Genomic DNA, 24482 nt, shown 5'->3' on the forward strand with positions numbered 1-24482 from the left:
CATACTGAATAATTAAGTCCTTCATTTATAAATATTAGTAGACCATGAATAATAACCAGACATGTGAAATTGATTAGCCACTCAAAAAACTGGGCCCGGGGACCATTCAGACAAATAACCCCTAATAAAATAAAGTTAATGGGAGTGGGGAATAAACCTTAAATTTTTTCTTTATTCTCTGTAAGAGGTAAGAGGATAATATATCAAAAAAAGAAAAAAAAGAACAAGAAGAAAGAAAGAAAAGAAATAAAGTGAATAACTTGTCTTTTTTTATTATTGTTAATTTTTTTTTAATTGTGACATGGAATTCTTCCTGCTTTATTGAGGTAAAATTGACAAATACAATTGTAGTATGTTTAAAGTATATAATGTGATATATGCATAAATTATGGCAACCACTTTATAATTAACACATCCATCAACTCACATATTTCTTTTTTTTTTTCAGTGAGAATGCTAAAAATCTACTGTCACCAATTTCAAGTATACAATATCGTATTGTTAGCTATAGTCACCATGCTGTACATTAGATCCTCAGAACTTGCTCATCTTATAATTGGAAGTTTGTATCCTCTGACCAAACTCTCCCCATTTCTCCCACCCAGCCACTGGCAACTACCATTCTACTGTTTCTATGAGTTTGGATTTTCTTTTTTTTTTAATTCTACATATAAATGTTACCATTCAGAATTTGTTTTTCTCTGTCTAGGTTATTTTATTTAGCATAATGTCTTCTAGTTTCATCCATGTTGTCACAAACTAGCCTGCCCTTTTAAAATCAGATTCTTCCTAGGAATGAAAAAGAAATCTTAGAAATAAAAAAATACCACCTGTTAAATTTTTTTTAAAGTAATTATTTTTTTAAATCCTGGTTGTTCATATTTATGGAGCATCCATTGTAAACGAAGTACTCCCCAAAGTGCTTAACATGTATTATGTCATTTACTATCCAAAATATAGTAAGTTACAAATCATTTTTAACTTTATTTTTAGACTAGGACTTAATTAATTGCTATCATTTGGAAAAATTATGCGAGGAGTTATTTACTCTTTTATGACATTTAAGGTCTTCCAACTGACATAAAATTTGCCCAAACCATCCAATACAGTAGCCAACAGCCACACGGAGCACATGTAATGTGGCTAATCCAACTGGAGATGTGCTATAAATGTAAAATACACAATGGATTTTGAAGACTTAAGAAACAAAAAAGAATTACAAAAAAATTACATGCATAATTTTTTATACTGACTGTACATGGAAATAATATTCTCAGTACATGGGGCACATAATATATATAATTAAAATTAACATCACCTGTTTCTTTTTACCTATTAATGTGACTATGAAAAAATTTTGAATTATATATGTGGCTCACATTTGTGACTGAACTTTCCTTATCTAATAATTTACTTTTCATATGATTAGAATTTTAGAGAAGACAAATAACAGACTTATGACTATTTTTTTTATTGAAGAATAATTAACATACAGTGTTATATTAGTTTCAGGTATATAATATAATGATTCAACAATTTTGTACACATCACAGCGCTCATCAAGACAAGTGTACTCTTAATCCCCTTTATCTCACTCATCCTCTCACCCCCCCGCCCCCTCCTCTGGCAACCATCAGTTTGTTCTCTGTATTTTAAGAGTCTTTTTTTTAGTTTATCTCTATTTTTCTTTGTTCATTTGTTTTGTTTCTTAAATTCCACATAAGTGAAATCATATGGTATTTATCCTTCTCTGACTTATCTCTGACTTATCTCACTTAGCATGGTGGACCTCTAGGTCCATCCATGCTGTTACAAATGGCAGAATTTCAATCTTTTTTATGGATGAGTAATATTCCATTGTGTATATATATCATACATTCTTTATCCATTCACCTATCGATAAACAGTTGAGTTGCATCTATATCTTGACTACTATAAATAATGCTGTAAGAAACATAGGGGTGGGCAGCCCTGGTGGTGCAGTTTAGCGCCGCCTGCAGCCCGGGGTGTGATCCTGGAGATCCGGGATCGAATCCCACATCAGGTTCCCTGCATGGAGCCTGCTTCTCCCTCTGCCTGTGTCTCTGCCTCTCTGTGTGTGTGTGTCTCTATGAATAAATAAATAAAATCTTAAAAAAAAAAAAACATAGGGGTGCATATATCTTTTCTAATTAGTGTTTTCATTTTCTTTGAGTAAATACCCAGTAGTGGAATTACTGGTCATATGGTAATTCTATTTTTAATTTTTTGAGGAACCTCCACACAGACATGATTTTTAATCAATTTCAGTCACCTACTCCTTTATCAAAGCAATAGAATCCCAGAAAAAAAACACATACATCATATTTGTATTTCATTCACAGAACTACTGAGGCTAATAAATGAACTCCAGTTTTCTCTTTTTTTTTTTTTTTAAGTTTATTTATTTTTAGCAATCTCTACACCCAACATGGGGCTGGAACTCATGACCCCAAGATCAAGAGCTGCATGCTCTATCAATTGAACCAACCAGTGCCCCTAAACTCCAGTTTTCTAACCATTAAGTTAGGTCATGTTTGGTCTTATTTATGGATCCAGATCTTACTGTGTGAATAAGTAAGCATACTATATTTTAAGTGAGAGTGTAGCATGAATAGATTTTAAGTTTTGAAAAATAATGGCATCAATCAAATAGCAAATCCATGCAAATAGCAGTTAAATTCAATCGAATAATTACTTAAATTATTATTATCTCAAGTGGGCTGAGAGGGATGATTTCAGCTTAACTTTTATTTAAACCCCTGCTTTAATTCTAATTAGCTAGGGAATTTTGGGTGAGGCATTTAACACCTAGAAGCCACAACATTCTAATCTGTACAATCTAGAATCATGATAATAAGCCCACCTCTTGGGTTGTTATAAAGTATAAATAAGAATAAAAATATGTCATTAAATCACCTATTTTTTCAAGAAATGTGGTAATCTAATACATGTCAACTGTATCATAAAGATTATATAATGCTTTTCCCTCTTTACAGATGATGCTACACAAACACAAAAGTCAGAGTTCATCAATGCTCAAAACTGGAATGTGCCTAAAACCACCTACAAATCCAAACCTATCCTAAATCCTATTATTTTCCATCTCTCCTCACAAAACCCTATTTTTCTTGTTTTTCAAGCCATTGTTACATGGCATCTGAGATCTGCTCTTAAAAAATTAAATTTCTCTTGAATTCTGTATGATTGTGAAAAGAGGTTACAATAATAATTCAGTACTGAAAATCAAAATGGTAAAATAGAAGAAAACATAACCGCTAGAGAAGCAAAAATCAGGGATCCCTGGGTGGCGCAGCGGTTTGGCGCCTGCCTTTGGCCCAAGGGCGCGATCCTGGAGACTCAGGATCGAATCCCACATCGGGCTCCCGGTGCATGGAGCCTGCTTCTCTGCCTATGTCTCTGCCTCTTTCTCTCTCTCTCTCTCTGTGACTATCATAAAAAAAAAAAAGAAGAAGAAGAAGCAAAAATCAAAGAATAGAAAAATTTTTCATTGAATCTGTGTCTTCAAATTAAAAAGGCTACCAAAAAAAAAAATAAATAAAAAAAAAAATAAAAAGGCTACCAAGTGCTAGGCAAGATTCCTGAAAAATATAATTGCTGACATTTGTCAAACCCAAAGATAAAAGGAAAATCCTATAAACTCTCAGATTTTATAAAATAAAATTTATAAAACAAAGACCATCAGACTGACATCATTTCTAATTTGGCATCAGAACTCCCATCTGCAACAATGAAAGAAGAAATATATATGGAATTATAAGGGAAAGGTTTATGTAACTTAAAGTGTAACCCTCCCCAAAAAACTAAGAGTAAAATATGAAAACAAAAAAACTTTCAGACATAATACACTGAAATTCTTCTTAAAGAAGTTCTCCAGTTACAAGATAATGTGTGATGACTGCACAAAACCACTGAGTTATACAGTTTCAAAGGATGATTTTCTACTATGAAAATTATATCTCAATAAGGCTGTTATTTAAAAAAAAAGAAAGAAAGAAAAAAAGATAAAGCATAAGAAAGAACTGACAAAATAGACTACAAAAACTGGTCAGAACGAATACAAAAAAACTTATCAAGTCTTTAACATTTTCAAATGTGACTATAAGGTTTAAAGCAATTGTTTGGATAGGATTTGGAGGGGAAGGGGAGAGTGTGAAAAAGAACAAGAGGAAAAGACAAACTATGACTAAAATTCCAGATAGTTTTAGCAAAGTTAGTGGGGAGGGTTTTCAAGGTAGAAAGAACATTAAGACAAGAGACCAAAATATTTAACAACATAATACAACAGACAAAGCGTTAGCATCCAAAAAAAACAAGAAAAACAACAAAATAAGACTAATCATATAATATCAAGATGAGCAAAGAATAGTTATGCAAATCACAGAAGAATAAGGTTCGAAATATCCACTATTGATGAGTGTACGGGGCAATAAGCAGTTTCAGGTTGAGGTGTTTGCTGTTTTGTTTTGTTTTGTTTTTTTTAAAGTAATCTCTACACCCAATGTGGAGCTTGAACTCACAACCCTGAAATCAAGTTGTATGTCTTCCCAACTGAGCCAGCCAGGTGTCCCCATTAGTTGTTCAGTTTGTATGCAGAGTAAATAGGCAGTATCCATAAATGTTTAAATCCGTAAAAAAATTCTAAATGTACATACCCTTTCTCCTACAAATCCCACTTCTAAGAACCCATCATAAAGAAATACCCTTACATACCCAAAGGAAGATCTTACACTGCATTTCTTATCTTAAAAGATGAAGAAGAAAAACATGTTTGTCAATAGAGAAGTGTTTAAAATATGATACATTCAGGGCACCTGGGTGACTAAGTCCACTAAGCATCCAACTCTTGGTTTCAGCTCAGGTCATGATCTGAGAGTTGTGAGATGGAGTCCCACCTTGGGCTCCTCCCTCAGCAGGGAGTCTGCTCTTCACCCTCTCCCCTTCCGCTCCCCTGTCTTGTACACACATGCACCCGTGCTCTCTCTGTCTCAAATAAATAAAATCTTTAAAAATAAAGATAAAACATGATATATTCATAATATAAGAGTACTCCACAGCTGTTAACAAAAATGCAAATAGATGTATGAAAAGGTGTCTAATACCCGTTAAGTGAAAAATGCAAGTTTTAGAACAATATACATATGAATGGATTATCCAATTTTTTTTTTTAGATTTTATCTATTTATTCATGAAAGACACAGAAAGAGAGGCAGAGACATAGGCAGAAGGAGAAGCAGGATCCCTGTGGGGACCTTGATGCAGGACTCAATCCCAGGACCCCGGGATCACGACCTGAGCCAAAGGCAGATGCTCAACACTGAGCCACCCAGGTGCCCCCGATTATCCAATTTTTAAAACACTTGGGGTATACATACTTATAAATACTGTCTTTATAGGTCTAGAAATGGGGCTGCAATTTCATTGTAATTAGGTGGTCCCTGACTCCATGTGCCTGATCCTGACTCCAAATCATCACACCCTAGCTCCTTCTATATTCTAGATGAAACCAAGTTAAAAGATTTGAAGAAGCCTCTGAGACATAGTACCAGCCCTGGGTCCTCCACTTGCCAGTTTTCACCAGAGCCCAAAAAGAAAGTGAATTTTTAAAAAAGGAGAGAGAGAAATGACCAAAAAGTACAAGTTTTACCGCTTACTACTTTAGCTACCTCCGAGTGCCATTGTTTGAGTTTTCAAAAATGTATGCACTACTTTTATTTTTTTATTAGTGAAAAAGGGGGGGAGGGGAGATTTATAACCTCACAGTGAAGAAGGATTTGCTGAACACAAATAAAAGAGTAAATCTGATCTCCTAGATGGATAACATGAGCAGAAATTTAAATAAACTATGAAATAACCACGATATCTTTTATTTAGAACCTATTGTTAGCCACAGTTTGGCACAGACACAAAAACATGTTAATATGAAGATTTAGACTTCTGAGGAACATTCTCAGGAATTAGAATTAGCCCTCAGACAAGCAGGCTGTCTGTGTTTAAAGTACACAGAAGAGTTCTTTAACGAATCAAAGTAAGGGCTTTCATCAGGACAGAAAAGATCTGGTTACATATTATGACTAACTTATTCATAGTATAATGTATCACTAGATATTCCCACATCAGTGTCGGAATTGTGCATCAAATTCAACTCATAAAACCTACTCATGTTCTTCCCACAAAACTTTTTTTCAATATTCCCTATCTACCTGTTAGGCAACTCAAAAATCAAGAAGTCATCGTTAACATGCTCCTTTCAGACATCCTCATATTTAATCCACCTCAAATGCTTCACCCCCTTCTTTCTTTTTTTTAATTTATTTGAGATATTGAGAGAGAGCATGGGGTGGAGGAGCAGAGAGAGAGAGTCCTGCTAAGCAGACTCCACGCTGAGCACAGAGCTCAGCTCTGTCTCGATCTAATGTCCCTGAGAACGTGACCTAAGCCAAAACCAAGTGTCAGAAGCTTAACTGACTGCACTACTCAGGTGGCCCAAACTCACCCCTTCTGTATCTCACAAATCCATCTCTTTCCCTCCATCTCTAGAGCAAGCAGATATCTTCCTTCATCTGATCTACAGCAATAGCCCCTAAACTCATCTCCTTATATTCACTCTACCTGCCTACCCAAAACCCAACACTTTGAATACTATGTGCATATCGCAGCCAGAGTGGCCTTTTTGAAACCCCTGGTGTCCACTAGATGAATACTTCAATATTTATGCTCAGCACTCAGGATAAAATCCTCAAGATTAGCCATTTTGACCTGCATTGTCTGGCCCATACCTACCTTCCAGCTTCATTTCAAACCACTCTTCCCTTACATTTGAGATTCTTTTTTTTTTTTTTTTGTCAAGATTTTATTCATTTATTTGAGACAGACAGACAGACAGACAGATAGCACGTGTAGGAGCAGGGAGAGAGGCAGAGGGAGAAGCAGACTCCCTGCTGAGCATGGGGCTCAACACAGGACTCCAATGGGGCTGGATCCAAGGACCCTGAGATCATGATCTGAGCTGAAGTAAGACACTTACTTGACTGAGCCACCAAAGGGCCCCAGCTTTTGACATTCTTCTAGGCCTTCCTACAAGCCATCTTCCCTCCCACCCAGGACTTGGCACATGGTATTTCCTATAACGGAAAAGCCTACCCTCTATTTGCCTCCATAAGTTCTATTCATTCCTCAGTCTCATCTTAGGAAAGCTTTTCTGGAGCTCCATGACAATACTAAAGGGACTTCCAGCACAGTGTACTGTGTCTGAATATAACTGAATACATAACTGTGCAACTATGTGGATCACGGCAGTCCCTGTCTCCAAAAGCATCATGAGTATAACGACTATGTCTGCTTTCCTCACCATGATATCACAGTACCAAGCACAGGTATAGGAGGTGGTCAATAAATATGTTAATTAAAAGATGGATAGCTAGATGGAAGACAGCTAAGGTACTACCTTGCTTGACTACAGAGGTGACCTCTGAAGGTAATTTCTAGTTCTATCATTACATGATTTTACATATGCACACTGAAATTATTGTATCTGGTAACTTCATTATTAAAATTTGTTATTTTAGTTTTTACTAAATAAATATGAATGATATTACTAGTTTTGGTTCTAGGTCCTTCTTTTCAGGGATTGCACAGTAGCAAATGAGAAAATATGAAGAAAAATAAAACTAATAGAACACCTGTTGTGTTATCAAGCAAGAAAATAACCTTATTGAGGGAAGGGAGACAGGTGGGTTTTGTTAGAGCTTTTTTATATATATATACATCTTAATCCATGTAATTACAACACTAAAACCAACTTAAGACTCCTGATAGAATAAGTAAAGTAAAAGAAAAATATTTAGCATGATAGGGATGCCTGGGTGGCTCAGTGGTTGAGCATCTGCCTTTGGCTCAGGGCGTGATCCGGGGATCTGGGATCGAGTCCCACACCAGGCTTTTTGCAGGAAGCCTGCTTCTCCCTCTGCCTATGTCTCTGCCTCTCTCTCTCTCTCTCTGTCTCTCAAGAATTAATAAATAAAATCTAAAAAAAAAAAAAAGTCCTAATGAATTAATGGATCTAACCATTTAGCATCAACAGCTAACATTTCCAAAAAAGAAAACAATCAGGTATTATTTCCCTCCTAAGGAACACATTACCATCTATGAGGAGTCTTCCCTCCCCCAATATCCCTCCCAGTAACAACAAAAATTGAACATAAATCTCATCAAACTTCTAAAGCAAACTTTCATTTTAAGCAAACTTTCATTTTAAGTTAAAGTATACCACAGGGATATACTCAGCAAAATCCAAAAAAAGAGAGACAGAGACAGAGATGGCTGAATGGGAGGGGGCCATCCCAGATTTAAAAAGATGTAAAAGACATAACAACAAATTCTTATTTGGATAGCCATTCAAACAAATCATCAAAAAAAAAAATGAGACAATTAGAAATCTAAACACTGGCCATACATTTTTAAAATTATACACACATGCATCCAGGTATAATGACATTACTATTGTTTTTTAAAAGCAAGTATACAGTTAAATAAAGAAGAAATTATACAGTGTCTGGGATTTGCTTCTAAGCATGGAGGAAGGTGGATGATGGAGGAAGCAAGATAGTTTAGTGGCTGTAGGGGATGAGTGACAGGAACATGAGGGTTCACAATAGCATTCTACCTACTTTTGAAATTCTCTACGAAATTTTTTTAAGTCATAGGAAAAGTTACTCTTTTTAACAAGAACTTTGTCCAAGATTTTCTTTGAAATTTTTTTGTGTCACACTATAAGCTAGTTTCCATCCCTTCATCCCCCTGGCAACCAAGGCACTGGTTGTTCCTGTTTGGAGAGGTAATATATAGTTCCCAAAAAACACTCCATGGCACCTGGGTGGCTCAGTTGGTTAAAAGCATCTGCCTTCAGTTCAGGTCATGATCCTAGGGTCCTGGGATCAAGTCCCGCATCCGGCTTCCTGCTCCACAGGGAGTCTGCTTCTCCCTCGTCCTCTGCCCCTCCCTCCACTCATTCTCTGATTCTCTACACCCACCCTCCCGCACCAAATAAATAAATAAAATCATTAAAAAAAGAATATTCCAGAGAATGACGATAATGGAAAACATGGTGGTATCTTGCCATCACAGGAACACAGTTATGTTACCTTTGACAATGACTCTCTATCCACTCAATGTCTCCTCCCTCTGTCCCTGTCAGAGCAACACTGGTATAGCATCAGTCACTTAAGCACAATTATAGTTCAAAGCTACAGCTGAGCTGAGGGGCTGAATGCTACCAATTGCCTCCAAGTTGAATCCCCAGGCAGAAGACTCCTTGGAAACAAGTGTTTCAATCTCCTGTTTGAGGACTTGTCACCCCTTCCCCACTGGTGTGGTTACTGTGCAAGGAACCTAGCACACATAGGTCCACAGGGTGAAGACACAGGCTGGAGAGGGTCAAATAGTGTCTCCCAGAAGGATACATCTAAGTCCTATTGCCTAGTACCCATGAAACATGACTTTATTTGGAAATAGGGTCTCTGCAAATATAATTAAGGATCATCCAGGATGGGCCTTAAACCCAATGACTGGTGTGCTTCTAAGAGAAAGGGGAGGAAGAGTAGAGACAGACACACAGACAAGGAGGGCCTGAAGAGGCAAGAGTTAATACAGCCACAAGCTGAGGAATGAGGAACACCCAGGGTTGCAACAGCCACCAGAAGCCAAAAGAGAAATGGAACGCATGGTCCCAAACTCCAGAAGGAAGCAATCCTGTGGCCTCCTTGGTTTGGTACTTCCAGCCTTTAGAATGGTAAAAGAATAAATTTCTCTTATTTTAAGTCAAGTGTGTGGTCATTTGTTGCAACAGCCAGAGGAAACTAACACATGGCCCCTGGCAGATCCAACTGGTCCAGAGTGAACATCTCATACGCCCAGGTCCTTGGAAATCTGTAACTGTGGCCGACCTCAGTCTGGCCGTCTCTTACATGTAAGAGGTACTGACTCAGGGCAGGTGGCACCCTATTGATGAGAGGCAGAGAAACAGTCTTTGGCAAGAGGGGAGAAACACAGTCTGTATCCAGTTCCTTTCTGAGGTCCTGGGGGACACCCTTTTACCAAAAAAAGTAAAAAATCAACCCTTTTATGCTCAAATTAGTTCAAGTGGGTTTCTGTAGCTTGTAGCCCAGAGTCCTAACACACTCAGCAACCTGCTGCCAAAGCCCTTCAGTGAAGATCAGCTGGAACAGTTCTTCCCTGGGTGGGTGCCAAAACAGGCTGAATTGACTCAAGAATCCTCTAAGTGAGAGTGACAGAAACTTCAGGCCTGTGCTACAAGCAGAGTAGCAAGAGGCAATGCAAAAAGGAACTTCAATTTTCACTGGGCCTAAGAGCCAAGACCCAGATCTTATCATGAGAGGGAGGGTGGGTCAGTAATGATGTTGTGTATTCCAAAGAAATAAATAAGACAAAAGAAAACATTTTTGGTCAAGCTGTATAAACTACAGTAATTAAAGCCACTCACAAAAATCACTTTTCTCTAGATAAATATAGCACAATTACTATTGTGCATATGAATAGCACACATCAGGTTTCCTTTGTTTGAGGTTGATGGGATTACAACTCTAAACACTGCTCATATATGCTTAGTCTCCTTTTTTTTTTTTTTTTAAAGATTTCATTTATTTTTTATTTAGGGACACCTGGGTGGCTCAGTGGTTGAGTGTCTGCCTTTGGCTCAAGTCATGATCCTGGGGCCAGGATCGAGTCCCACAACGGGCCCCCTACGAGGAGCCTGCTTCTCCCTCTGCCTCTCTCTCTGCCTCTCTCTCCATGTCTCTCAGGAATGAATAAATGAAATCTTTAAAAAAAAAAAAAAAAGATTTCATTCATTTAACAGAGAGAGAGCACTCACAAGCAGGAAGAGAGGCAAAGGGAGTAGAAGAAGCAGACTCCTCACAGAGCTGGGAGCCGGATGTCAGGCTCGATCTCAGGACCCTGAGATCATGACCTGAGCCGAAGGCAGGCAGACACTGAACAGCCTGCACTACCCAGGTGCCCCTGCTCAATCTCCTTTTGGAAAGACCACAAATAATGCTTGGTTCCTTGCTTTTGAAATATTCTAAATATGAGGGACAAGGAAGTATCCACACTAATTTTTTGACCAGGGATGAGAATTACAAGGGTCTGGGTTGAAGAGAATGACACAAATTATCTCTGAAGGGGGCATCCCAGGGTATGATGGCAACAAATGGTACAAATGCGGCCAAGTCCCTTTCTTCACCAGAAAGGACAACCGGTCAGCCTTAAGCACAGTAAGTCACCAGCAAATAAGAGAATGTTAAACACCAGATTAATGATCAAATCATTTTCTAAATTTGTTATAAAATTATATGAGAAAAGAGAGACAAAGAAGACCAGGAAGAAAGGAAGGAAATAAAAAACAATTCTGGGGAACCCAGGCTTCAATAAATGACAAAAAATAATGCATAAAAAAAAATCCAAGAAATATAATGCTATTGACTTTTTGCTTGGGGAAGTTCTGCATCCTCATTTGTCTTCTCAGTCCCCAGAAACAGCCTGATTTCTTCTGAAGCCTTTTTCCACTATAAAAGTAACATGTGTTTCAGTAGTTGCTTTTCTAAATCACCTAGAAACATCTTAGCACAAACACATGGCTTTTACAATGGAAGATTCTGTGACAAACAAAGCCTTCAACGAGATCAAGGAACTTGAAAAGAAATAGGGCAGAATGTCCTAGACGGGGGGGGGGGGGGGGGGGGGGGGGGGGGGGGGGGGGTTGAAGTGCCTGGAATCACTTTTCTGGTTACGAGCTGCAAGCTGAGCAAGGTTCTGGGATTTGGGGGAAAGAAAAAGAAAAAAGATTGGAGAAAAGAAAAGGGGAACATCTGGAAACAAGCTAAAGAGCTCACAGGAATATTTAGAAGACACGATGGGGAAACAGACTTGGTCCAATGATTCTGTCACTCTCAGATAAGAGCGAAATAAGCAATGATACCCTCATAGATATAAACCTGAAACCATCTCAAACTCAAGAAAAATACTGACCCCCACCCCCGAACTACAGATGAAAGCACGCTATGACTGGGGCCCTGGGTGGCTCAGTCGGTTAAATGTCTGCCTTCGGCTCAGGTCTTGATCCCAAGGTGGTGGGACTGAGCCCTTCATAGGGTTCCCTGCTCAGTGGGGAGTCTGCTTCTCCCTCTCCCTGCCAATCTGCCTATTTGTGCTCTCTATGTCACATAAAACCTTGGAAGGAAGGAAGGAAGGAAGGAAGGAAGGAAGGAAGGAAGGAAGGAAGGAAGAAAAAAGGATAGAAAGCAACCAACCAACCAACCAAGCTATGTCTGCACCCCTTAAATCTTGGAGAAACCTCATGAAGGCATCTTTCCTTGATGCTTCATCTCCTGTCAAATAAAATAAAAACGGAGAACCTAAATAGTACAGAAATGCCTCATATATAAATACACTATCTCCTCAGTTGCTAGCTGTTGCCTATAAGAGAACAAAACAAGTCTCCCAAGGAACAGCAATGTAAGAGAAGATCCTGAGAGACAATAATTTTTTTTAAGATTTTATTTATTTATTCATGAGAGACACAGAGAGAAAGAGAGAGAGGCAGAGACACAGGCAGAGGGAGAAGCAGGCTCCATGCAGGGAGCCCGACGTGGGACTCGATGCCGGGTCTCCAGGATCAGGCCCTGGGCTGAAGGCAGCGCTAAACCACCGAGCCAAACGGGCTGCCCGAGACCATTTTTCTCACTAAATTACTCTTAAATATTAGCTCCCAATAGTTCTTAGGATCATTTTTAACCAATTTGGACCTTCATCAATCCATGAGCAAAGACTCACTGAATTCATCAGCTTTAGCCAGGACTACTGTGGGCATTTTTAATATTCTATACAAGATTTCATTGAAAAGTAGGCTTTGTGGGGCGCCCGGGTGGCTCAGCCAGTTGAGCGTCCAACCCTTGGTTTCGGCTCAGGTCATGATCTCAGGGTCCTGGGATGGAGCCCAGCAGGGAGTCTGAACAAGCTTCTCCCTTCCCCTCTCCCTCTCCCTCCCTCTCCTTGCTCCTGCTCTCTATCCCTCTCTCTCTCTAAAATAAGCAAATAAAATCTTTAAAAAATAAAACAAAACTACAAAGTAAGCTTTGCTTTAAGAATCTCAGAAAGCAGACTTTAATCTCTCACACCTAACACACTTTATTTTCCCCAAATACATAAATTGCAGGTCTCTCCCCTATTTAAAAGCACAAAAGGCGCACCAATCGAGGACTAGCTTAGTGTATCTAGCGCATAACCGTCCTCCCAAACACATTTTTTAAAAGAAGGAAGGAGCTGGAGAAGCAGTTGAATTGAAATTACAGGCTGTCATGACATCTCAATATCGAAAACTGAATACCTGGTTCCACAGGAGAGTACAGTTTTTATGCACAATCCCGTTACTAAGCAACTGTAACAATGGCTGCAAGAGCTTTCTAGAAGCTAGTGCAGTTAAGGGGGGTGGGGTGGGGAGAATCTAAGAACAGAAAAATGGAAAAACTTGCTTTGGGAATCTTTATCTCAGGATACATTCAATGTTAAAACAAAAATAAACAAAATCAAAAACCATCTAAACTTAAAACAAGCAGTTCCTTAAGAGACAAGTAAAGTACATGCTACCATGTAGCATTCACTTTAATTTCAGTTTGTTTAATTTCAAAATTCACATTTAACTGGTGATAATGATTTCCTTACTGTGTTTCCTTTGCGGTCCCCCTTCTGTCCTTCAGCCTCCCTAGGGAATAATTTTTTTTTTTCCAAATTTCCTTACTGATTAAAAGAACATTTTAGACCTCTTAAATCCATTTCTTTGTTTACAGAAGCTATAAAAACTAGTTTACAATTGTTTCATGTTGCCTCAGCTTTGAACCGAGAACACTCTTAGACATCAAACTATTCCTTTGAAGGGGACAGTCTCTCAAACAGAGCCAGACACTTTCCCAGCCACTCCCTGAAGTTTAGACAACCAGAGCTTTGCAAATGTCAAGTCTTTTGCAAAGTTAGACTATACAATGTAGCAGGCTCTAGACCAATGTTTCTCAAATTGCAGGGTGAATTGGGGGGGGAGGACCCTTCCATACATGATCCAAGAGAATTTTATAGACTAGATTTACAAAGGGCCAGGAAGCAGGTTATAAGGCTAGGGGAGATGACCTCACAGAGTTTTCCTTCCATCTTTCCTTGCACCTTTCAACATTTCCTGCAATGCTGAGAAAGCTCCAGAAGCTACATTCTCTACATCTCTCTTCTATAGAAGGCTGCTTCTCACTAGGCTCCCTCCCTCCCTCTCTAAATCTCTCAGTTCCTGAAGGATGCTGTGCCAGCAGGTAGGCAAAATAAAAAGATTACACTACAGAATTACTGTTCTACATCAAAGCTGAGCAATTACTGTGTGGCTCTGTTCCCAGGATGCCTCTAGATTCTGATAAATCTCTCTTTTAGGAACAGAAATCCAGAGACAAGTAGAAATTTAAATGCTGGAAATTGAAGATCTAAACTGTCTCAGGCAAGAAGCACGGGGAAATGACAAAGGCATTACTGCTTTTATATCCCAAAGATGAAGATGGTGTGGGGGGAGGGTGTTTTTCCGTATGTTTGTTTCATTTTTATTTCCAGTTTTATACTGTTGTGGTCAGAAAAGATGCCGGACATGATTTCAATCTTTTTGAGTTTATGGAGATTTGTTTTATGGCCTAACATGTAATCTAGTCAGGAGAATGTCTACATGCCCTTGAAAAGAAATGTGTATTGCACTGTTTTTGGATGGAATGTTCTGGATATATCCGTTAGATCCATCTGGTCCAATGTGTCATTCAAAACCACTGTTTCCTTGTTGATTTTCTGTTTGGATGATCTGTCCATTGATGTAAGTGGGGTGTTACAGTCTTCTACTATTATTGTATTACTGTTTTCTTACTTTATATCTATCAATAGTTGCTTTATATATTTAGGTGCTCCCATGTTGGGTGCATAAATATGTACAATTGTTATATCCTCCTGTTGGATTGTCTTCTTTATCATTATATAGTGTCCTTCTTTGTTTCTTGTTACAGACTTTGTTTTAAAGTCTATTTTGTGCCATATAAGTACTGGTGTCCCAGTTTTCTTTTTGCTTCTACTTGCATGGTAAAAAGATGGTTTTCTGTGTCAGAAAATTCCCTGAACAGCATTTGAAGGAGAAGGCTGGTTGGGTCTCCTGTTTTTAATTAAATTAAATTTAATTTCTTAAATTTGCTTCTCATTCTGTTTTTTTTAAGACATAAACAATGCAAAGTATAATCTTTATAATCATTGCAAACCACAAAGCTCTGCTACTTGAAATAATGCAAATGAAAAAAATTCTTCACAAATCATTATTATCTCTACTGGCAACAATAAAGAAAACATAGCCCTTATATAACACATTTCATCATCAAATTGATTCAAAAATTAAACTGGTTAGCTTCAACATCTACCCAATGTACATCTCCCTGTGGCTTAACATTAGACAAGAACATTTTCAGAAAGGAAATTAAAAAAAAAAAAATTGCCCCCAGGATCCACCAATTGTTAAAATTTCTATATATGAGGGGTACTGGGTGGCTCCATAGGTTAAGCAGCTGCCTTTGGCTCAGGTTATGATCTCAGGGTCTGTTCAGTGGGGAGTCTGTTTGTCCCTTCTCTATGCTCCTTCCCACCACTCATTCTCTCTCTCTCTCTCTCTCTCTCTCTCTCAAATAAATAAAATCTTCAAAAAAAAATTTTTTTTTAATTCCTATATATGTTTACTAGAAAATACAAGGCTTCCTTCTATGTCTTGACCATGTTTCCAAAGACCCTTGAAAACTAATGGCACTACCTCTAATTGAAAAAAAAAAAAGAAATGAAAACAATAGGGAATTGGTAAATTATGGTATATTCAAACAATGGAACTGTATGCAGCTCAAAAAAATTAGGAAGCACTTTATTTTTTTTAAAGAATGGTCTCTAAGATACATTTTTTCACTGAAAAATGAAAAATACTATGTACAGTAAGGCTATTAATTTTGGCTTTTTCTTAAGGAAAAATATATACACATGAATTGTCAGTTATATGTGCATACAACTTTAAAAAGGTAATAAGATCTGGTAAGAGTTTTGTCTCTAAGGAGAAAAACTGAAATATAGGGGTAAGATAGACACCTTGCCTTATACCCTTTTGGATTTTTTCCAGGTGACTGTGTTGCTTATTTAAAAAATACACTTTTGTTTTTAAATGTGGGAGGAGAGGAGAGGGGCAGAGGAAGGAAGAGAATCTTAAGCTGAGTATGGAGCCTGAGACAGAGCTCGATCTCACCAACCTGCGATCATGACCTGAGCTGAAATCAAGAGTAAGACGCTTAACTGACCAAGCCATCTAGGCATCCTAAAAAATACACTTCTAAATTTTAAAAAATCTAAGATTACTGAAAAATTATAATATATACAGATGACATGCTGATCCACTATCAGCAAAGCTTATGCTTTTCAGTTTACAACAGTAAGAACAGACTTATACTGATGTGGAAAGGACATCTCACACCGGCATAATTTTCTAACATAAGCTTTTGGAATCAAAATTATAATGTGGGATGCCTGGCTGGTTCAGTTGGTAGAGCATGCAACTCTTGAACTCTGGGTTTTAAGTTCGAGTGCCATGGTAGGTGTAGAAATTACTTAAAAATAAAATCTTACATATCAAACAAACAGAAAAAAAGTATAAACTAACCTGCCTTAATTATTCCTTCCATAGACAGAGACATTTCCCAGGCCCCTTAGCTGCTAATACTTACTTTTGAATATAAACAGTACAAACAACCATACAATGCAAGTAGATTTTATATTTATGAATTTTAAGGCATTTGAAAACTATTTAGTGGGAAACAAATACCTTTACCTGCATATGAAAAAAGGCATAAGGCAAAATCTACATGGCCTGCTTAAGATCAAGTAAGTTAAAAGAGAGACACATTAAACCTAACATTTTGGGGTGCTGAGTGACTCAGTGGTTGAGCACCTGCCTTTGCCTTTAGGTCATGATTCCGGGGTCCTGGGATGGAGTACCGCATGGGACTTCTTGCAGGGAGCGTGCTTCTCCCTCTGCCTATGTCTCTGCCTCTCTCTCTGTGCCTCTCATGAATAAATAAATAAAATCTTTTTTTTTTTTTTATAGAGCAATGACAAATTTAAGCACAGTTTTGAAGCTTAAGTACAGCAAGTGATCACAAATTCCAAAACTATAGAGCTTAAATCAGCATATATGAAATATCCACTGCATGACATTTTAAGGAAAAGAAAAACAACTGGCAAGTCAAGTGAATGTTGACCTTTAATGGCAAATTAGTGACTTTTTTTTTTCCCCTAAAAATTTAAGTGTTTTCCTGATCAGACATGAAGGAAAGAATACCTGGTCGAGGGAATCAGGTTGAGTATCCCATTGAGCACGTAGCTGAACTCTGCATGATCCTGAGCAACAAGGGCCACCAGACCCTCACAGCAGGCCGTTCGAACCACCACATTATCACTGCAACACTTCTCCCACAGCAAGTTCAAAGCTGGAGTCTGAAATCAAACCAGTGATTAGAAGACACTTCCAATGAGAAGCAAAGGCAATGCATACCCCCAGCCATTCATGGAAGTGTCACAGTGGGCTAGCTTTCCTACACAGATGATGCTCTCATCCTATCATTTGTAGAAACGAAAGTCAATCTTCCAAGAGAGGTAATAGATGTGTTCTGATACAACAACTCTCGCTCCTCTGGTGTCTCGGCTATAAAATAAGGCTGGCTGCAGACAGAGGTATGACTTGAGTTGGAACAACCCAACGAAACTGACAGGGGATCAAAACTAAGACTTGGCTCTAGCACCATGCTCCAACCAAGTCCTTGAACCAGACACCATCAGTATCAGCATAGCAGTTAAGTGTAGGCTGAACACCAACTCGTGCCTATGCTTCAAGCCCTATATGCAACAACCTTTCCAAAACATGTCTCTGCTGTCCTGCCAAACTCTATCACCTACATGCACCCCACCATCCCCTACAATGTCCCTGCCCCCTGAGGAAAGACAGTGAAATATAACAGGATGCCAGCAAGCTACCAGTTCCATGGCTTCCAGCAAGAGCCCAGAAAACTGTTTTGGTCAAAAAATAAACTGACTTTTTGTCCCCTCAGACTGTGAAACTGTCATCTTCCATAGAAAAGCATCAAAAGGGCACAAAAATCCTATAAAAGCAGAGCTTCTAGCTTTCCCAACTTCCTCAAGAAGCCATGAGCCACCGTACCAGAGGTTCACAACTAATGATAAACCCATATATGAATTGTGGGGGTAAGTCCATTTAGATTTACATGCAGTTTGGGTTTTGGTTTTGGTTTTTGGTTTTTTTCTTTTTGTTGTTGTTGTTGTTGTTGTTGTTGTTTCAAAGAGCACATCATGACGCTATTTTTCCCACTTCCTGACATAAGTTATTAGAAAAATATACAATTTGAGAAGAAAAATTGAAAGCCTCAGCTCCCACAGAATAACTAAAAGAATAAAATCAACATCATATTGTGCCCACTTTCCCACTGTAGGTGGCTCTGAGAGCCTTTCTAATCTTACAATCCCACTATACCAGAACAACACAGTTAACAGTCACTGCAGGAAAGAAATATTTATATTCTAGTTCTTTTATTCAGAAGAAAATTTTATGCACCTGTATGGCCAATATCAGAGGGTTCTAAATGTCATTACCCCGTGATAAGCCAGAAAAACGAAATAAATGAATAAAAAAACATTGCCTCAGGCATTACTGTGCTCTCATGGAAGTAAGCATTCATGTATTAATAGAAGAGAAAACAGTTAGTCAGAGGGATTTGACACATTCAATAAATCCTGGCAGTTTAAGTAAAACCACTAGATCATCTCAGAGTACATAATGTGATTAAAGCAGGATTAAAATCAGCGTTCTCAGAAAACCTGATTTAGAAGACTACATACGAATACCAGATAAATGCCAATTAGTGAAGTTTGCCTCTACTCTTATTTCAACACGGCAGCTGAAGCTGTAAAGAGATGTAACTTGGAGCAGCTAATCAAAAGCAGTGTGAGAAGGGAAATTAATTATTTCTGTTATGAAAAAAAAATTATTATTTCCATCATCTATATTCTCCAGAGTTTACCTGAGAGCACCTACATAAGTGGAGTTTCCAATCATCAGATCAAAATATACAACACTAGTTAACTCAAACCCAGTGGTCTACATCTCAGTAAGCTGAGCACTGCTTCAACTCTTAGCACTCATCTCTTAGCACTATCCTCTGCATGGTACGCAAATTTTCCTTCAGCTGCAAGTACCAACATATGTCTCTGCCTCTCTCTGTGTCTCTCAAGAATAAAAAATAAATAAATCTTTTAAAAATAAATAAAATAAAATAAAACTGTAAAGAATTTGGAAGAATAACATCACAAACCAAACAAACCAACCCAGTTCAGAATCATTTCTGCAGTGACCTGAAACAAAAAAAGTGCCTATGTACTACTGGCAGCAGTATCTGAATAGAAGTCAAGCACAAAGTTGAATACAGACCTGGTTTGTGGATTGGTGGATCTTTTCTGAAAAACCATTTTCCTTTAGAACTGCAGCAATAAGATGACCCACAGCCTTAAAAAAAAAAAAAAAAAAAAAAAGTAAATACATGGGATCAGAAGTTCTCTCCAATTAGCACATCTGAAGGTAACACCTGTCAGTAGTAGTTGATATGAAACAAAAAAACCACTAGGTGATAGGAGTATCAGTGTGCCAGGCAGTCAACTAGTAATAAAATTCCCATTCATTTGAGAGTATGCTCTGTGGAAGGCACTGAATTAGGCATTCTACGTACATATAACTTCTTAGCTTCATAACAATGCTCAAAGTAAGCATTTTTATCCCAATAAGCAAACTATAGTTCATCCATGTTAAGAAAATAGCCAGATTTTCAGTTCAAATTGCTGTCAGTTAGTATTAGAAAATAATGTGAGATTGCTTCATCCATTAAACCACGAGACAAATGAGAAACTCCACAGCTTTTAAAATCATTTTTGCATCTAAATGAAATCTATCATGCTTCATCATGCCCTTAATGAAGATGGAGAAAACTCATCCCTATCTTTATGACCATGACTCATACAAATCTGAACCAAGAGGTCTCCCCCTACCACAACCATTCTCTCTCGCTTAGGCTCTAGGATTTAATTTATTATTCTCTCATAGGCTTTAGCTCTTTCATAAGCTTTTGGTTTCATCAATCTCTAAAATTGTCCCATACCCTGCTTTGGGCAAAAAGCCCAAAATTAAATCTAAGGACTCTTAGAGAGGTGTGTTGATGACATAAACACATAAATACCATTCTTTCCTACCACCTCAACTCCATTCTCTCGGTTCCTCACCACTACCCAGCACTGCTGTGCTGTCTTAGAACTATAGGCTAGCAACAGTGACAGCCATCCTGCGTATGGGCTGGAAAGAACTTTCCAACTGTACCAAGTGTTGATCTCATATTTGGACCAATGCAGGATACATCTGTGAATCCCTGTCTTGTAGTCTCCAGAAAAGCTCACCAAAAAACGCTGCACCCCCCCTTCTTTGTTTCTTTTCGTATTTCACACATGGGAAATTTAGATAGAAGACCTCAATGCTTGATGATCTCAGTTTTGTAATATAAATCACTCATTTACAGAATAAAAAGTTTAGATCAATTAACTGTCTCTTACCTCCCAGTTAAAGGAATAGTAACAAGAATTGAAAACCAGTGAACAGTTCTAGTGCTTGTTTACAAAATATACCATATTTCATTGAATATAAATGGACATCAACTTCAAGATGCACCCTTATTTTACATACAACTAAGGAAGAAAGGCTGCCAACTAATTGATGTTATATAATGCACATGATAATTCAGAATTTTGATTTTATATTAATGAAAGAGTTCCTTCCAAACGTCATGGCCAAGTTCACAATTGTGCAGGCCATACGAACAGTAACAGCTGCTGCCACTAGTTACTAGATGCAGCCCAATTTCAAAGATGTTAAAATGTGAAAAAAAAAAAAAGGTGTGTGAATCAATGAAATATGGTGCTAACACTAAGCAGCGGTTACAGAATAAGAAGTATTCTCAGAAAACAGGGCACAATTGCAAGAACCACATAAAACTAGTATGAAACACAACAGGGACAAAAAGAAATTAATTTTTTTTTTTTTTCAAAAAAGCTCCTGTTCCTATTTAGAGAAAAAGACTAGAGGAAGATCAGCTTACTGACCAACATCCCCCCAACTGTCCACTAGGTCCAACTTCTCCGGTTTGCCTTTCCATGTTTTTTTTCTAACAAATCAGAGAATATAGGCTACCTTGATTTTAAAGCACAAAATCCAAGGGTAAATGACCCTCTGTTGTTACTTAAATTTTCCATAATAGAAGAGTTTAAGGAGACATCATCCATGAAAAAAAATACATGTACACTTCTCACTTAATTCAACAATAACACACATAGACATTGCTTGGTTATCTATGCTAATGAAGGGACTCCAGGCACAGAAAAATAAAAACTGTGGACGATGTATCTTCCAAGTCTTCATCTTCCTCTTTATGGTAAGGACCTGTGCCGCACAGGATAGGACTCCAACCCAGTCAGGTAGAAGGGAATCTTGCATAAGGAGTGTTCTACTCCTCATGGAAGGGTTCCCCACTACCCAGCTAAGTCAATTCCCACAGCAGGCATCTCTGGAGTAAACAGCTGCAAGCATCCAAGACGCTGTAAGTCGTTCAGTCTTCGGGCTGGCTCCTGCTGGTCCCCTGGCTTCACTCGCACAAGAAAAGACAGTAAGCTATTATGGTACCTTGACTAACCAGAATGCTTCTCATTAGTGGAAGGCTCACCACTAACCACTTTTGTTTGAGTCCTAATAATTGAAAAGCTCTCTAAGATAAATTATCACCAGCCCCTGACTGTGTTAGTAGGCACATCAAATTCTTTCATCCAGGATATTTTACTTACTGAATGTTTGTTATTATGGTCAAAATTTCATATTCTTAATAGTTGTACAGGGGTAAAAGATACCATTTTAAATATCAATCTCTCATACTCTGTAGATGTATAACCATTTATTTCTATTCCCAACACTTAATTATAGACTTAAAAAAAAAAAAAACACAGATCTAGGGGAATCATAGTTAAGCAAGGTTTTATTATGTTAAGAAGAAAAGTATGATACAAATAGATGCTGAGAGTGTTCAATTTCAAATATTCACTTTCCTATGTCACAAATACATTTTCATTTTATTTTTTTAAAGTAATCTCAACATCCAGCGTCACATGCTCCACTGCCTGCGCCAGCTGGGTACCCCTTGAATATAAATTTTCAAGTTAACTTACATAAAAGTTAATGAAGTGATATATATACAGAATTCTACATATAGAATAAAATATGTTAAAAATGTAAAGTTCATTTGTTACCAGAAAGCAAAAATAATTAAATAAGTAAAAATTACCTGTGATTGGATAAGAGAATTTGGAAATTCAAACCTTTTCCTGATATCATCTGACATTTTTGCTTCTCTTAAATATATACATGGAGACACTGTAATCAAAACAAAAGAATATTTGTTAGTCTGGAAAAGGAGTTCAAACCAATTATTCCTCAAATAACATGAAAGTAATTCATTCTAAAGACAACAATGGAAATAAAGCATAGGGCTCTATAGTGTAATTGCAACCACTCTAGCCCACAAATGCCATGACTGATAAATAAACTACAATGCTCAACCACTCTTGGTTTTTTTAGAGTAAATCCTAGAACAGATTAATTCACACTACTGAAACCCCCCAAAAATCCAAAAGCTCAAACCTAAATAAGATGATTTTAAAAGTTCAACCACATGTTTGAAATAGAAAGTCTTGGGGCACCTGGGTGGCTCAGCCAGTTAAGTATCTGCCTTCAGCTCAGGTCTTGATCTTAGGATCCTGGGATGGAGCCCCACATCTGGCTCTCTGCTCAGCAAGGAGTCTGCTCTCCCTCCCTCTCCCTCTGTTCTCTCTCTCTCTCTAATAAATAAATAAAATCTTTATTCAAAAAAATAGAAACTCTTTCATAGATCAAAACTTCTAAGGGAAAAAGAATCAAATTTTTATAAAATTGCTTAAACTATACAACAGTTTGATGCAAGCTTTCATATAAGTACTCATCCAACTGCTGGTAACAAGTGTAAAGCCTAGGTGAGCTTTTTTCAGGAAGTATAAAAATCACCTAGAAACTCACACATTGAAACAGATTGCTCATCTGCTAAAAGAGCAAGCAATTGGGCAGCCCTGGTGGTGCAGCGGTTTGGTGCCATGTGCAGCCTGGGGTGTGATCCTGGAAACCTGGGATCGAGTCCCACATCGGGCTTCCTGCATGGAGCCTGCTTCTCCCTCTTCCTCTGCCTGTGTCTCTGCCTCTCTCTCTGTTTCTATGAATAAATAAATAAAATCTTTAAAAAAAAAAAAAAAGCAAGCAATTAGCACCAACTTTTTTTTTTTAATTTTTATTTATTTATGATAGTCACACAGAGAGAGAGAGAGAGGCAGAGACACAGGCAGAGGGAGAAGCAGGCTCCATGCACTGGGAGCCCGACGTGGGATTCAATCCCGGGTCTCCAGGATCGCACCCTGGGCCAAAGGCAGGCACCAAACCGCTGTGCCACCCAGGGATCCCCAGCACCAACTTTTAATATATACATCACACCTCTCATTCCTACTGAGTTTTCAAAAAAAGAAAGAAAAAGAAAGAAAGAAAGAAAGAAAGAAAGAAAGAAAGAAAGAAAGAAGAAAGAAAAGAAGAAAGAAAAGAAGAAAAGAAGTAAAGAAAAGAAAAGAAAAAAGAAAAAAGAAAAGAAAGAAAGAAAAGAAAAGAAAAGAAAAGAAAAGAAAAGAAAAGAAAAGAAAAGAAAAGGAAAGGAAAGAAAATCTTTTCAAGTATACAAAAAGGATGAAGGAGGACAAGGTGGTAAAGAGAAGTCTCCAATTCTAAGAGGATTTCCTAAGGGTCTCAACATATCCAGTCCATGCAGCAATGAACCTACCAAATTACACTACTTTGAAAAATAAGATGTTCCAGGGGTGCCTGGTAGCTCAGTTGGTTAAGCACCTGACTTTTGAGCTCAGCTCAAGTCTTGATTTCAGGGTCGTGAGTTCAAGCTCTTGCTGGCGAGGAGCCTACTTTAAAAAAAATTTTTTTTTTAATTCCAGGTAGTCCAGATTACCTTATAAAAATAAGTCACAAAACCAAGCTCTCCTGGTCTCACAAATGGAGGTGCCTTGTGTTGAACGCATGACTCTACTACTTTCCTCCTCTTCCCCAAAGCTGAACTTTCTGAATATATCCTATATCCTAGCCTTCTTCTCCAATA

At 37.9% G+C, this 24482-nt stretch overlaps 1 protein-coding gene across 15 annotated transcripts in view; it reads right to left on the reverse strand.

Moving 5' to 3' along the window:
• Positions 1–24482, reverse strand: part of FOCAD (focadhesin) — a 371528-nt gene that overhangs the window by 253894 nt on the left and 93152 nt on the right. For 7 of the 15 annotated variants that reach the window (XR_011995525.1, XR_011995524.1, XM_072728177.1 and 4 more), the window contains exons 2-4: positions 22587–22675; positions 19646–19720; positions 17486–17640 (exon numbers count right to left, since the gene is read on the reverse strand). Coding sequence is in view for 9 of the 15 variants with exons in the window: in XM_072728177.1 (XP_072584278.1) it covers positions 17486–17640; positions 19646–19720; positions 22587–22643 (287 nt within the window). In the remaining 6 variants the exon portion in view is untranslated. Of the gene's footprint in view, positions 1–17485; positions 17641–19645; positions 19721–22586; positions 22676–23353; positions 23544–24155; positions 24292–24482 lie in introns of those variants that run through there. The other 8 variants (XR_011995523.1, XR_003235359.2, XM_026001466.2 and 5 more) reach the window with 2 other exon arrangements.

The sequence above is a fragment of the Vulpes vulpes genome, chromosome 12 (assembly GCF_048418805.1).
Source record: "Vulpes vulpes isolate BD-2025 chromosome 12, VulVul3, whole genome shotgun sequence".
Lineage (NCBI taxonomy): Eukaryota > Metazoa > Chordata > Mammalia > Carnivora > Canidae > Vulpes > Vulpes vulpes.